The following is a 16,559-nucleotide window of genomic DNA, read 5'->3' as shown; positions in this document are numbered from 1 at the left end:
GAGGAGGAGGAGGAGGAGGAGGAGGAGGAGGAGGAGGAGGAAGAAGGCAACATCTAAGGAGAGAGCAAAGCACTTCCTGGGTAGAGACTAAGAGCTGTGTGACTGAGGCCCTACCTCCATTATCCTACAGATGGGGAAACTGGAGAGGGAAAGGCACAGAGCCAGCGCCCCAGTTTGGGGAAGCCAGAGAGGCTCTCCTCTCTGGATCTAGTGACTGCTGCCTTTTCCTCCTTTTTCTGGTTCCTTGGGAGAGTGTCTTCCACTTCTCATCTCGCCATGTCATACTCTTCAGGATTTCAGTCTGTGAAAGCACACCCATACAGATTCCACTCCCCAGGAAGGCTGGGTTCCACTCCCACCACTGACCCTCCTGAGGGCTTCCTGTCCTGGGGACAATGAGCCTGCTCAGCCGGGGTCCCTGCCATCCTGGCCCTGTGCTCTCTCCCCGCATTCTGCCAGGTGCTTTCCTCAGGTCTTGGTCCCCTCTCCTCCTAAGTGGCCATCACTCTGCTAGACAGAATCCCTCCAGAAGGACAGAGGATGGTCCTGTACCTCAAGCTCCTGCCCAGGAGAGCAGGGAGAGAGCAGGTGGTCCGTTCTTTACAGTGCCAGCCTGAGAACAGCTCCCTGGTCACTGACTGAACCAGAGATAGCAGCATGCAATGGAAAAGGATTGAAAGGCAGCAATTACCTGCAGCCCTGGCGATCCCAGGAGTCCGGGCGCACCCATGTCACCTTTCTTTCCCTGAGAGCAAAAGAAGCCAAAATCAATGGAAAGGTAGTCATTACTCAGAGCCAACTGAATAACGCATGCAAGGGAAGTCTCATCTTGCGCCTCCTACTTCCTGGTTCTGCTGTTGGTGAGGGAAGAACAATCTATAGAGAGAGGTACAGGGTGAGGGAACAGGGTTCTGGCTTCTGTGTCAGGGAGGCTGGGCTTTGGGCCAGCTCTGTAATCCCACACTGCAAAGTGGCCCCAAATTCAAAGGGCACAAGGAGGTTTACCTGAGAAAGACTTGCTTCTTCCTAGCCCAATGCCCCGGGGTCCCTTTTCTATCCTGTTAGATGTTCACCGATCTTTCTAGAGTATATACTGAGCATACTGCTCTCACATTCCCCCCCTCACGCACATACACAAACACACACACACACACACACACACACTCTTTCCTCTCTTCATAAACTGTAGCATACTACACTACCCAATCTGTTAATAAATTTTGCTTTTTGCAGGACTGCAGTTTGCTTAGACTGAGCCCTGCCTCAGTATAAGCAGCACTGTGGGCTTTCTTTGCACAGCCATATTCTCTGTCCCAAAGCTGAGACATGCTGTATGTCCCATCGTGGACAGACAGGCCACCAAGAAAATTTCCACTGATTTCTGGTTAGAATCTACTTTACCATGTGCACTGTGCTCTTGGGGAATGGCACCAGGGGAGACCAGACCCTAAATCTACTTGAGGACAAAGCAGGTAGAGCTCTTGAAAAATCTTGAAACCATAGGGGTAGGCAGAGAGTTCATGAATAAAAACAGAACTGCCCAAGAAATGCTTCAAAGAATCAACTCTGATCTCATCTTTTTTAAAACTTTCTGCACATCAAAAGAAATCACCAACAGAATAAAAAGAAAACCTATGAATTGGGGAAAAAAATAGCTTGACTGTCCCTCAGACAAAGGACTTCTATCTAGAACACATAAAGAATTAAAAAAAAAATTCAGACTCAAAATTGAGAAACCCGATAAAAAATGGGCATCTGGATGAATATACACATTTCCGATGAAGAAATGCAAATGGAAAATAAATACATGAAAAATATTCAACATCAATGATTGTTCCAGAAACTCAAATTAAAACAACATTGAGATTCCATCTTAATCCAGAAAGGATGGCTATCATCAAGAAGTCAACTAATAGCAAGTACTAGAAGGGCTGTGGGGAAAAATGAAACCCTTACCCACTACTGATGGGAGTGTAAACTGGTATAACCACTATGAAAATCAATGTAGAGATTCCTCAGATAACTAGGATTAGGGGTCCCATTCAACCCAGCTAATCCCCTCCTGGGTAATCCTTCACAAATGAAAATATATACCAAAGCTATATATGTGCACCCGTTTATAGCAGCACAATTTGTCATAGCAAAATCTTGGAAACAACCCAAATGTTCATCAACTGAGGATAAAAGTATGTGGTGTTTTTATACAAGAGGGTATTACTCAGCTATAAAAAAAGATAAGCTTGAAGACTGGGCGTGGTGGCGCATGCCTATAATCCCACTGCTTGGGAGGCTAAAAACAGGAAGATCACTATGAGTCTAATCTATGTAGTGAGACCCTGTGCTTCCTTTAGACCCTGTACCAAATGCATAAAAAAAGATAAGCTTCAGATTTTTATAGGTAAGTGGATGCGACTGGAAACCATCCTCCCAAAAGATACAAATCAGACTTGCATTACGTTGTCTCCCTAGTGTAAGAACCTGAAAGAGTTCACAGGATTTGAAGGGTACAATGAGTACCATGAAAGAGAAAGAAACTACTCAAAGGGAAGAACAACTGGGGATGAAGGAATGGAGAAAAGAAAGAAGGGGCAAAGGGACAAGATAGCTTATATAAACGTACTGCTGATTTCTGCTAATCTGCTGAAAGGAGCAGCTAATGCTTAAATGTTTTTCTCTCTCCTTTTTAATTTTTTTATAATTTTGACCAATCTTTCAGTCTTATATCTGATAATCTGTACAACTAATTGGAAGACAACAATATGCACTATAACAACCATTGTTGAATTCCTATTGTTTTGTTTAGTGAAATTCTGTATCCTCTCTAATGGTCTTTGTTTTATTTTTTGGATTCTTTGTTTAATTAATTTTATTGAGAAACAAATAGCAATGAGACAGTTTCAAAATTGGTTAGTAGGACAGTTACAATAATTAATGCACTGCATATTGTTGTCTTCATAGTAGTTATTCATAGTACAAGATGCAGACATGATATTCGGTCCGAACACTGTTAGTACAAATCTTTCTTCTTATTGAATTAAGAAAAAGTAGCTGTATATCTATCCTAACTAGGATTCGCTTTAAAAATAAAAAGTTTTAAGAAAAGGAATGATGTGGGCAGGGAGATAGCATAAGTGCCTACCTGGCAAGCCCAAGGTCCTGAGTTCAATCCTTGGTACCAAAAAAATTAAAAATGAGGAAGAGGATAATGATAGATATAACAAAAAAGAAATGGTGACAGGAATATCTTATGGGTCTATAGAAATGTCTTCATAATAACTCCTACTGTCAATGCCATGAATGTTAAATAAACTGGCACATTCTAAGTACCCCGTTAATTCTGGTTATGATGTTATTGGCGATAACAGTGGAGATGGTAGCGGTCATGGTGGTGGTACTGGTGTTCATAACCATGGTGAGGGGTAGTGGTGATGGTGCTGGTGATGGTGAAGGAGAAGACGACAGTGGTGGTGGCAGTAACAGTACTAGTGGCGGTTTAGGCAGGTAGTGGTTGTGATAATTTTAGTAGAGTAGATCTTGCTGCAGCTATGTAATTTCTGCATTTTTGACCCATAACAAATTGCAGAGCTCTGAGAAGTGCTGACGGCACAGATTCGACTGCAATAAAGAGCTGTTTTACTAACAATAGGAGTGTTTCCCATCATTTTTCTTTCTTTCTTCTTTAATTGCTACTCAACACAATATCAGATATTGTGGATATCCAGGATGAGGGTCTGCAATTCATCGTGAGGTCAGATTTCTCAAACCATTTTGAATGTGAGGATGCTGAGCAGACTGGAATTTCCAAGGCCGCATGCTTCCCTGCCCTTGGAGAGGAGTGAGTGTAGCCTACCAGTTCAGAAAGGCAAGTCTTTCCGTGTCAGGGCAGGTTACCACAGCCATCACGGGGCCGTTCAGCGATCAAAGGGTCGCCTGTGCACGTCATCCTGATGCACAGCAAATGCTTTTTGCTCAGTCATTCTCTGTCCCTCCCAAGGTCAAGCAGGATTATTTTCTACTCCTAGGAACCAAGGCCTGGTGCTCAGGGGAAACCTGGGGTGTCCTGACAGAAGCCTGGCCCAGGCCCTGGGATAAACCAAACAGTAGCTTGTGATGCAAACAATGCTGCTATAGTCTGGTACAGTGGAAATGACTTTAAAATGGAAAAGTAAAACAAATACAGCCCAGGCAGTCACTGACAAAAGACAGCCTGTGCTTCCCTCCCACACCTACTAGAAGGCAGAGCTGGTGGGCCGGGAGGACTTTGTTAGATGCTGGACCCTCTGGAAAACATCCAGAAATGAGAAAGTCAGTTAGCAAGGGTCCTGAATCTCTCCACAGCATCTTCATCAAGGACACGAGCTTGCAGGTTAGGATTCAGGGTGTACACGGACACACACCATCCTGAAGCAAGGGCTGTGAAGGTTCTGCACATGGACAGACCTGAGTTCTAATCTTTGCCCTACTGTACAATCCTATTGACAATGCACACCCATTCCTTCATATAATGAATGCCTCATTAGTGTAGCAGGACTTGTACCATCAGACCAGGTGGAACCCTTGTGTGAATTAAGTGAAAAAATCTAGGTAGGTGTCTGCCATGCAATGATTATAGGATTTCTCTTTCCTTTTTATGATATATATATATATATATATATATATATATATATTTGTTATTATATATTATATCATGCTACAATATATATCATGTTATATATATTTCATTCTAAAGGTATATTTTTAATGCCACTGACATATCTGGGAGTACCGTGAGAAGCTTGGGGAACCTTTGAATCTTTAGAAAGAAGGAAAGGACCACATTTGATAGGATCCCTTTTCCTTTTTGTATGTATGTGGTTGGTACCAGGGACGGCACTCAGGACCCTGCGCTTGCCAGGCAGACGCTCCTGCCACTGAGCTATGTCCCGGCCCAGGATCACTTCTTAACTTGTTATCTACTGGTGAAAGAGAAGAGATGTCAGAGATGTTGAGAAAATAATATGAACAGAAGAAGTGCCACAATCTCACGTGAGGAGAAATGATAAAAACCACAAGGACCTTGAAAGGGCACTTTTCTCTTTCTGAATATTGAATCCCTCACTGTGAACTTCACGGACCCCTTCTGTTAGGATGAGTCTTTAGCTTACACATTCCAAACTCCCACATCCCCTGACTACACTGAGTTATGATGCCTCATAACATGCAGTTTTCTTAAGCAACAACAAAAAAATTTTTTGGACCAGAGAAGTGAAAATACAAAGATATACAGGCTATTTCCTCCAGGACTCAGTACTACTATCTTTACTGAAAGTGGCCATTTCCAATCCAAGGTCAGAACTCAGGCAAGCAGATGCCAGTCCTGGGTCCTAGCCTTACTCCACACAATATGTGTTTGCCTGAAGACCTGAATCCCCCTTTGCTTCATTCACGCTGGCATTCCTACTGCATGTGATAACTATTAATATCACTAAATATTTATGTATCTCTACATGCATATAGATAGATGATAGATAGTGCAAACCGTGCATATAATACTTATATGCTTTATAAACACAAGGCAGTCTTCTCCATACTATGAATACAAAAATTACAAAGACAAGTATTATCAAAGATTTACATTACGGTAGAGGAAAAACAAACCACTACGTTCTCAAAGAAAAATATCAGATAAGTGTTCTGCTGAACACACTAACAGGCCAGTGTGAGAGTGAGAGGACAGGGGGTTGATGAAGAGGTGGACAGAATCTTCTGGGAAATGGCCATTCTGGATGTCAGCAACTTCCGAGTGGTGGCCTTGAGTCAGGCAGGTTCTCCTGCTGGCTGGCGCACTGTGGACCCAGGCACAACTGCAGTGTGTCCCACTTCAACTAAGCGAGCGTGCTTTCTCTTTCCTCTTCACTGGCCAGCTCAGCCAACAGAAGGAAGTTGCGACCTCAGAAAGGGGTGCTCAGCACCACCTCTCCCTCCACCTGACAGCCAGGAGCCTTTGCCTACCACCCTGCAGCAGGCAAGTGGGATTCTTCTGCAGCTCTAGGATGGTTTAAATTACATTTAGCTCCCAGTTCTACCCTTTCACCATGTTACTGTGGAAAAACTGGGGCTTTGTTCAAAATGAATGGATTTGCCTTGCCTAGGGCTGAATTCTTCAGCCTGCTCCTAATCTGTAAAATACAGGGTCTGGACTTTTCCTCAGTCTATAATTGAGTCCCAGTGTTTTGATGTACAGGTCTGTGCACCTTGTCATTGTCTGGTGCTTTCGTCTTGCGACATGAGTGTGCCCAGTGCCTGATGCTCCACAGCTCTTCAGAGTGATGTGCCCATTGAAAATGATTTGGAAGGAATGACCAGTAAGAGTGCAGGAAGGGGAGATGTAATTTTTGCACAAGTCATTCTGTGTAAGGTTTTCCTGACTTAGCCAGAGAATGACAGAACAGGAAGCTGCTTCCCATCCAACGTCATCACAATTAGCTTCTATTCTTTTCCCTATTACTGCAAGCACTGAACTAGCAATTGTCAAAAGAGGGAACACACCCAAAGCACAGATGCACCCAGGACTAGTGAATGGTCAGAGGGTCTGGTGACACCCTGGTTCTCATCTGTGATACCCTAGGAGAAGCAGGACAAGAGAACAGCCTGCTACCCCCTATACCAATGTCCCTTGTCCTGCCTTGTAACTTGATTCTTGCTTCTCAGCTGATCTTCTGCACTTCAGGGCATGATTTCTGCCCTTTACTGTCTGCTCACTGTCTGGTATGTAATCTGGACTACGATGGACATTCAAGTGTGTTCTGGTCTTGGCAGTCCTCAGCCCTGGCTGAGAAGCCACATTTTTCATTTGATCATCCCAGGAGCTCCTAAGTGGTCAGTCTCCCTCTTCATCACCCACTCTGAACAGCACAGGCCTTGGGTGGCCTGAGAGGCTAAAGCGGCCTGCTGCTGCTGTATCAAGAACACCAGCACAAGCATAGCTCAGCCAGGAACTGACAAGACGGAAACACTGGGAACACGAGATAAATATTTGATGAAGCTTCAAGCAGTGGTTCTCACAGATTTAGGTAGGATAATGGCTTTATGGTTTTGTTTCTCTTAAAATCTTTCATCTTTTGGAGATAACGGTACTGAAATATTCAGAACCAAAATTATGTGACTTGTGAAACTTCCTCCAGCGGTGGGCAGACAGGAGTGTGGGGACCTATAAAACAGACTTGGCAGTGACTAGGTGAGCAGCGAGGCTGGTGTTGGGTACCCGGAGTGGCATTTCACTCTTCCTTCTACTTTTGTATATGAGTGTTGTTTTCCTAACAAGACCTGGTGGAAGCATAAAATACCTCCTCCCCGCTACACACACACAGAGTAAATTTAGTCTTTGCACAAAACCACAAGGGTTGTCACAGATCGCTCCAAGGTTCTCTGATTCTACTACCCCTCAGGATTGCTGACTCTGGTCACAGGGATGCTGCTCAATGTCTGCTGTAAGCTTCCCTCAACCAGTGAGGCTTAGCTGTCCCTCATGCCCAAGGGCCTGCTCAGGTGTGGGTAGGGTTCCTTGTGACACCCAGTGAGTCATTATCTTCTTGGGTTAACTTAGGAGACAGAAAACAAACAGCGAACTCCAAGCAGCCAAAAAATCTGGAAGATGGGATGCTTTGCCAGCTGGAGAAGAGATGAGAAATAAAGGATGTTACCTAGGGGACAATCTGATAAAAGTTAACTATTCAGCCAAACTGTCACTAAGCCTTGCTGGGCTGCTTTGCCACCTAAACCAAACATCAGTCCTCAGCAGAATTCCAGGCCACTGCTACTCTTCCTAAACGTGGGGGTTTGAGTCAATTGGGGCTTCGCTCCATTCCAGTCCCCTAGACTCCTGAGGAGGATATTCACGAAGTGTCTTGCATTGCCATGTCCTCTAGCAGGGCTGGCTGGACCAATTGCAGCAGGTGCAGTTCCCAGTAGGGTGCCCAGCACCATGGACTTCAGTGCTAACCATTACGTCTCTTGTCCACCTGTCAGAGACCAGCAGCATACGGACGGGCATGCACCGTGCTTCTCAGAGACCATCTTCCTTCCCTGCCTAGGGTGAGACCTGTCGGTGCTAAAGACACTTTTGTTGAATGGAAAGAAGGGAAGAGGGAGAGAAGGAGCAGAGGAAAGAAAATGGCAAGGAGAAGACGATAACAAAGAGAAGAAAGGAAGAGACACACAAGCGAGAGGGACTGGTTGACAGTGTTTCTTTGTAGTGTAGCAGACTTGTAGGAGAAGCCCAGTCTGAAATCTCTGCGGTTGCTCCCAAAGGGAAAAGCAGAAACCCAGGAAGAGCTGCCGGGCACAGCCAAGTGCACCGAGGCAGGAGGCCTCCCTCAGGGTGTCATCTTGTTTCGGAGACTGTCATCAACATCCCGGTAACTCTGGAGGAAATGGAAATCCTCCACCCTCGGGCCACTGCGGGCTCGCCAGTGCTCAGCACTGCAGTTTCCAGGCCCCACCTCCCCACTCACCACTGGCCCACTGGCTGAGAATCCTCTCTGCCATCCCTGGTCCGTTATCCGTCTCCAGGGAGGCTCTGGATTGGCTCTGCACAGGTGTCGCCTTCCTTAGCTGACTTGGTGAGCACTTGGCAATGCAGCCTTTCATTTGTTAAAGAAAATCTGAGTGCTGTTAGCAAAGTGCTCATGCCTCCCAAGAGTTCCACCTTAGTTCTGCTAGCATCCAGACGCATGAATGAAACAAGAGGGAAACCAAAGCCCAGCTGTGGAGACACGCAGTCCCCAGGAGGAAGCCCCTAGAAAGCCATGCAGCAGACGTGCTCCATCAAGCCCTGGCCTTCAGCTGTGGAAGCTGCCATGCCTACTGCCACAGTGCGGCGCTCAGTGACCACCACAGCCCACTCCACTCTAGTCACTGCTCTCCCCGCCCTCCCCACTCTGCTTGCTTGCCTGGATCCCTTTGTGTACATTCTCAAATCTCCAGACCAGGTGAACTTGCCTCCCTTCCAAGGCCCCTAAGCTTCAACCAGGCCAATGCCCCAGTGCGCTTGTGGTTGGCACAGTGCTCGGGGACAAAAAGTGCTTCTGAGGATAACAATGGCCACACCTGATAAGCACACCCCGTGAATAGCCATAAGTCACATCCAAGAAGGTGTGGGCCTAACAAGTTCTCCTCCATAACAAGAGTAAGCTAGAGGAAGATGTGGATCATAGGTGGCAAACTATGGCACATGAGCCAGAGCTGGCTGTTTATCACTGAAATCTCTGAAAGCTGCATCACTCCTGGTGTCCAGGAAAGATGATCTCAGTTATCCTTACAGAAAGAGTTCCACCTCCACCTAATACTATGTCAGGAAAAATAACACTTGCAGCTGCTCAAGGGAAAATGAAGCAAGTTCACGTAAACACTAATTACACCTGACAAAGACTGCTGTTTTCTCCAGAGGCCGTGTAAGAGCATGCTGAGAAGACGAGAGCTCCACAGCTGCCACACTTCGCTGCCCTTCCAGGTCCCCGGCCATCCTTGGTGCTCTTTCCCGTAACAACTCAGTCCTGGCCACAGCTTCCCCACTGAAGCAAGAAGGCCATTGGCTTGCAGAGACCGGATGACCTGCCAGGGCCACACCGCAGCTAAGAAGTCCAGTGGCGTGTCCAGGAGTAAGAGACACCCTGATTCAAAGTGCAGAATCCATCTGCTCTCCAGGGAAGAAGGCAGCCTGTCTGAGTGCCTCATCTCTGAAGGCGGGCGTGAGCCAAGGACTGTGCACGCTAAATGGGAGGAGACACATCCACAGCCTCCCACTTGAGCCAAATGACTGTCTCACCCAGGATGCCCTCAGGTGTCTTTCCACATTTTGCCTAGCCTTTGAAACAAGTTTCTCCCAGAGTTTTGAAGACTCCAGGTGGTGCTAGGAGGGAGAGTTGTCAAAAAAGCAAAGAATAAAATTCGTTGGTGGCTAGGCTCAGGTTAGAGTCTGTCCTGAGTGCTAAGAGAACACGTTACTGAGCTCGCTCCATTTCAGAATAGTGGAGGCAGAAGGTAGGGACCAAGGCACCTCAGAAAGTCAGCCCACAGGGAACGCACAACCCCACCCTGCTGACTGGGTCACAGAGCCTTCTGGCTAAAGAGCCACACGGAGAGGGGTGCCTTCTGGAGGTGTCAGGACAACCTCCTGACCCACCAGGGAGAGTCAGTCGTCCCGGATGTCTAGAAGAGATCCTCCCGAGAGAGTGAGCTCACCGTGCCCAGCTCTGCCATGCCCCCTCAGGAGTGGCATGCTCCAGACACGGTTTGCTACATGGACTAATAAAGACGCTACCAGATTAAAGCAGTGTCCAGTAAGTGTTTTGCCTCCAGACTGTGTTCCTGCCAACTTAATGGGAACTAGGGACACAGAGGTGAGTCTGGGTCCTGGTCCAGTTTGCCATGGGGCATCCAGGAGGCATGCACTGATTTGGGGTTCTGTAACCCCTTTCATAAACCTATAGCTCTGTCAGGAACAGCACTTACTGGAACTAAAACCTGCTAGATGTGAATAACTTAGATAAGAACACAGGCGCTAAATTTAATTACATTAAGTTAAATTCCATGACATATGACATTCAATAATAAAAAGGATGCTTAAAGTATGTTAGTATATTTCTATCATTCGGCCCCTATTTTCTCTTAGTCTTTTTCTCAAAACTGAGCGCAAACACTACACGTTTCCCCATGCCCTGGCGGCCCTCAGTCTGTGAGTGACACCTCTGTGATTTCCTCCACTGTGGAGCTGTGATTACAGCGACGCACTCAGCACGAGGTGCTCTCCATGTTCCCAGGGCCCTGCATAGGGCAGAGCCATGGCAGCCCCTCACCCAGGAGCTCAGCCCAACCCTCCCTTCTGCTTCTGAGGTTCATTTCAAGTTGCGAGGCTGGCAGGTGCCCTCTAGTGGCCCTTAGGAGCTGGTGAGCTGGGACAGCAGTATGGGTGAGCTGGGACATCAGAAAAGGAAAACTGGTTACTTACTCGGAGACCTTGCAAACCAGGAGGTCCTTCCTTGCCTTCTGGACCCGTCAGACCCTTTAGAAGAGGAAAAAAGAGAGGCAAAAAGCTTAACACAGGACTCAACAATGTCAGCTGTGCTCCACCTTCTGCTTCTCACTGGGTAGGGAGACCCCATCACACCCCAATGGGAAGTGCTGAGGTCAGGAGGAAAGTAACGCCCCAGTCTCTCCAGTCTACTTCACTTTGCTTTTGCTTTGTTTGGGGGAGTTTTTTGTTTGTTTGTTTTGTTCTTCCTTTTGAAAATGTATTAATTTTTATTAGTGCATGTTTGCAATACATGTTTACTATCTTTGTAGGGACTTGGTACACACATACAGCACACCTTAATTCTTTATTCCCTTTCTTTTTCTCTCTCCCCCTACTTTCGTATCTGGAGCGCCTTCCCATTTGAGAAAGATCTAGCTCCCAACTTTTTACCTATCTTTTCTTTTGCTCTTTATTTAAATCTTGGGTTTCTCACAGATGAGGAACTATGCAGTGCTTAAGCTTGTGTGTCTGATATATTTCACTTAACGTCTATTGACTTAATTAATTATGTCTAATGAGGAAGATCTGGGCAGCACACTACAGATGGCCACAAAAGGACCAAGCAGCTGCCATTACTGCTTCACACAGAGCACATCTGGATCCCCGGTGTCTAACTCTAGCCCAGTGGTACTTCCCCTGGAGCCTGCTTGGATCAGAGACAAATAGCTTGGGTATTCTGAATCTAGGGCCATAGGGATGACAGTTGGGGCAAATAAATGAAAATGTTCCAGGAAAGCCCAATTCCAACCCCAGAAGGAGCTTCCACTGTAGGGCAGGAGTGTCCTACCCAACAAACTCAAACCCTGCCCCCTCACCCCGTGCGGTATTGGCTGCCTGACCTCAGATACGTTGCCTAACAGTGTTGCACCTCAAAACCCTCTTCTCTGAAGTCAAGGCAAGGCAACTGTCTACCGAGAACTTGGGAGGACCACATGCAGGATCAAGCCTAAGCCATGACCCGGCCCCACAGACTCCTACAGGCAGCTAATGCCTGCCCCAGCAACGGCATCCAGAGGAAGGCCCAGAAGTGGAGTGGACAGCTGGAACCCTGGCTCAAGCTCTGGCTCTGGCTTCTCTTCTTCCGATTGGATTTTAGCCACAAATGCCCACAGCACTTCATTTTCCTCATTAGAACAAATACTAGCACACTACCAGCCACCACTGCCAGACACTACATGTGAAGTAAACAGGCTATACTGAGGTCCAAGGTCTTTTAGTGACACCACATAAATGGAAAAAAAAAAAAAACCATATAGATAATTTTCAGAAAATAAGTGTGTGCAGCTCCCACACACAAATACAAGAATTTTGTGAGCTCAGGGCCCCCAGCAAAAGGAGACCTGGCAGGAGTGAATTCACTTCAGGCACCAGGAAATACTAGCCGTGCAGTTGCTCAGCCAGGCACTGGTAAAGGACCAAGGCCTGCTCCTGCCTGGGGACGGATGAAAGATGCCAGCATTCATTCCAGCATTTGGATGCAGAATGGTACATGCTGTTTCTATTTAAAGAACAGGATGTATTCTCTCCTCTCTGGGACTGTTGAACACACACTCCAAATTTTCTATTCTCAACAGAAGTGACTGCAGCCAGCTTTTCAGCTTGATTCATCCTATGCGTATTTAGGAAGCAACTGTCCTGTGCAAGGGCCTGAGATAGATTTTCTGGGGATTCAGAAGGAAAGAGGAAGGACAACTGCTGTAAGCACTAGGTTTAGTAAGTCTCCCACCGCACTGATCTGTAGATTAGTTCATTTGAACACCACAGCAAGTTCTTGCAAGTTCATGCAGGATGATTTCCAAGTTAGCAATGAATCAAATAAGGACTGGAGAGATTGGATCATGGTAACAAAGACACAAATCTCTTGGGGAAAGAATAGGGACAGGAAGCAAACACCTCCCATGGCCATTCTATTCTTCCTAAGCTCTCGCTAGTCAGGGCCCTAAATGCCCATCTTGGGCCGTCTCTCCACAAGCATGTGTTAAATTCCTATCATGCATTAAACCTATGGATTTCAAGATGCAGGAAGTACTGGTCCTGGCCTTTTTCACACTTTTAGATCTCTCATTGTTATTTGTTTTGTTTGTTTGTTTGTTTGTTTTTAATGAAGACTTTACTGAGGGCTTTTTTTTTTTTAATTCCAGCCAAGGGAATTTCATCACTTCCACCATGTATGGTACCATGTATTGTGGAGAAGCGCCTTGCCTGGGGAACATCTTCAGGAGCATGGACACTCATTGGAGAGAACAGTATGGGACACACAGATGGATCTGAGTCCAAGTTCTGTCTGTTTGACAGCCATGTGATTTAGTGTGTGTCATTCAATCTGTCTGCACCAATAGTTTCATTATTAAAAGATGGAAAATAACACTCCCACCCTTTGCAGGTTCATTTGCATTCAAAGTACACCACCGTAAAACACTTAATGCTTGTCAACAGTGGATCTGAAATAAATATGTAAATGTACATAGAAAGCTAAACAGTAAGTGTCTCTGGCATGACCTCAAAGCTGAAGACCAATAGCAGATAGCTCTGGAGCTGGGGAGGGAATATAGGAACAGAAAGCAGCTTTACTGACCCGAGGATTTTGATATGAAATTGTTCTAATTAACATCACCTACATTTGTTGTAGTTTCAGTTTTATCCCGGCAAAACCACACAAATGCGTTCTAATGATAAATGGGCCTCAATGGCTCAATATGAATCTCATTTATGGGCATTTATAAATAAGAGTTGCTTTATTTCCTGCAATACAATGTAAGGGTTGCTTTATTTCCTTCAATAAAAATATAGCAACTTGAAAGAAACAGCAGCACGCTGCCAGGAGAGGCAACTTTAAAACGGGGGCTCCTGCAGTGTTCACTGCATTCTTATTAATTATCCTCCGTATCTGAACTTACACCCTAAGGGCTCACAGGGCCCCCATGAACGGCCTGCTTCCAAGTGGTTATTTACACATCAGTTAGTGCTTAGCAGAGGGAGACGCCAAAGGCTGGAGTGCTCCGTCTGCCAAGAAGCTCTAACCAATTGGAAACGTGGGAAAGGACATGCGCACAGAAGCATTCGACTGGCTTAGGAGTGCTCGATGTTTTTCTTCCATTTTACATGAAAAGAAAAGGAAACATCTGACTGAGCACAAGGCAACCCTCACGGTGGCCTGCTTGAGACCACAGGCTCTAGGCAGGCTTCCTGGCCGGCAGTCCCACTTGAATTTTGCAGGAGCTGCTGGTGGCCATGTCTCCTTGCCACAGCACAGTTTCTCCCTGGGAAAGAGGGTGACAGGAACAGCATCTTCTACTTGGGGTGATGGGGGCTTCTGACATAACACAGTGCTTAGTCACAGATGGACGAAGGTGTTAGGGAGCTAAGGGTGTTCAGAGCACACCCCGGGCCAGGGAGGGTGACTTACAGGAGCTCCTGGTGGCCCGGGTGGGCCTTGATGACCTCTTGGACCTGGAGCTCCCTGGAAGCACAAGCCAAATGTACATTAGTCATGACCACTCTCTTCCTAGGAAGAGCACCTTAACACCCAGCGCTCCCGAAAGGATCCCAGAGAGACTTGAGGCCCAGGCATGGCATTCGTGCTCCTCGAAGAAAGCTCCCTGGAAGGTTCTAGCTCAGCCCCACTCTATGGCTGGGGCCTTTCCACGTCTACTACCCCATAACAAGTATGCTGGTGATCTCTTACCTGTTCGCCCTTCAGGTCCGCTCTCTGTACCTGAGAGACAGACAGGTGTTAGCGAAGGTGCCAGCAGTTTCTCAGCACGTCACCCGCTCTCTGTCCCACTGACAATAGTAACCCAGCCCACCAGAGGTAACGGCTTCTGAGTTTCCTTTGACTTTATCCCCTCTTTTGGTGTTAAAGTCTTTCTGTCCCACTCACGTCACCAGAAGAGCTGTGCCTTAAGTTTGCAGGCAAGGACTCTGTCAGTGACCCAGCATCTGAGCACACAATCCCACCAGTGGGGACTTACCACAGACCCCGGCACCCCAGGAGGTCCTGCAGGTCCCACATCTCCCTGCGCAGAAAGAATAAGCATTGTAGTGGAGTTATCAGCGGCCACCTTCTCTGGCTAAGCACCAGTTGTGGAGGCCCTGGCCTATTTCCACAGGCCAGCAGGGCCTTCTCTGCGCTCCATCACACAATGCCTCTGCTCCGAGCCTTCCAGGCCTGATTCTTCTCTCTCCTTCAAGATCACAGGCTTCTGAAGAGCAGGCACTGTGTTGACTCTTCTGTGCCTACCCCACCCAGGGTCTACATGTGGCTGGTGTCCCGTGAGGCCCTCACGGTTTATCACGACAATGTGCCTCTAGAAAGCAGCCTTGGCTTACTGCCCAGAGAGCACCTGCAGGCACCAGGCATCCAGTGAGACCCAGCAGGAGCGGAAGCTAGACATGCTGCAATGTCCCTTGTGCAAAGGCCTTGCTCTAGCACATGGCCAGCATTACAAGTGCCTCCTGAACAAATAACCAATAAAATGTTCAGATAACCCCCACCCACTGTCGTCGCCTACACTGGTCTCACAGCTCCTTCACACGTAGGTCACCTGGGCTGTGACAGCTGAGCCGTGACCAGGCTTCTCAGGGCACAAGCTGCATCTTGGCTCCCCAGGGAGCATACTCAACACTGTCAGCATCCAAGTCTTTGGTTCTCTGGCTGTGGTGACTACAGCTGAGACAAGCAGGCTCCTTGACACTCATGTTAATGGATTGCAAACATGAGCTTTCTTTTCACCTAGAACCTGGTTCAGGGAGCACAGGAGACACTTGGGATTTCAGTGATAAAACTGGCAAATAGAAGAAAGAGTCAGGAAACAAATGCAAGAGCATCTGTAAGTCTTCAGGCTCAGGAGTAGGGACAATGGGTCGCAGCACAAGTCCTCACTATCTTGCAGGTTATGCTCTGCACAAGAGCCCACAGCCTGTCCTGCTCTCCCCCCCAGGCCCTCCCCATGACACCACTGTCCTCCACAGCTGCATGCTTTCCAGTCCTGCGGAGACATGGAATAGGTGCTTCTCCTCAGCTGGCTGCTCACGTCCCTGTCAAAAAAAACTTCAGGATCAGTTTTGCTTACTGCGACTTCACTTTTGTTTCTTGCGCGTCACTGAGTTCTGGCAAGGATCTCTTCATTCCATGTTTGCTCTCTCTAATCTGCCACTATCCCACAATGTATCATGACACTGACACAAGCCGGCCCACTCAGCACACTTCAGGTCATTCTGGGACCTCTCCAGGCAGCGGCGTGACATGGACAGACCCCTACACACTCAAATTCCACCTCAAATAGGTCTTCTGCATTTCCGCATGAGAACTCACTTCTCCAAGCAAACTTTTCCCTCCTCTACTCCCTCAAGTTTCACTAATGTTTCGGTAAAATATAATTGTTAGAAGCTACTTTATAATTTTATGGGCCAAGAAAACAAGACAGTTATAAGTGACCAAATAATCTTTTGGGTTCATAACTATCTTTATTTATGCTTTATATCACTATCACATCCCTGTGAGAGA

General features: G+C 46.9%; 1 protein-coding gene across 2 annotated transcripts in view; it reads right to left on the bottom strand.

Annotated features, from left to right (window-relative positions):
- Positions 1–16,559, bottom strand: part of Col22a1 (collagen type XXII alpha 1 chain) — a 239,348-nt gene that overhangs the window by 134,993 nt on the left and 87,796 nt on the right. For both annotated transcript variants that reach the window (XM_004638934.3, XM_023723988.1), the window contains exons 19-23: positions 15,025–15,069; positions 14,739–14,768; positions 14,460–14,513; positions 10,988–11,041; positions 692–745 (exon numbers count right to left, since the gene is read on the bottom strand). In XM_004638934.3, coding sequence (XP_004638991.1) covers positions 692–745; positions 10,988–11,041; positions 14,460–14,513; positions 14,739–14,768; positions 15,025–15,069 — 237 coding nt within the window. The remainder of the gene's footprint in view (positions 1–691; positions 746–10,987; positions 11,042–14,459; positions 14,514–14,738; positions 14,769–15,024; positions 15,070–16,559) is intronic.

The sequence above is a fragment of the Octodon degus genome, unplaced genomic scaffold (assembly GCF_000260255.1).
Source record: "Octodon degus isolate 3935 unplaced genomic scaffold, OctDeg1.0 scaffold00104, whole genome shotgun sequence".
NCBI lineage: Eukaryota > Metazoa > Chordata > Mammalia > Rodentia > Octodontidae > Octodon > Octodon degus.
Note: the sequence above shows the minus strand (reverse complement) of the source record. Positions and strands in the feature narration are given on the sequence as shown.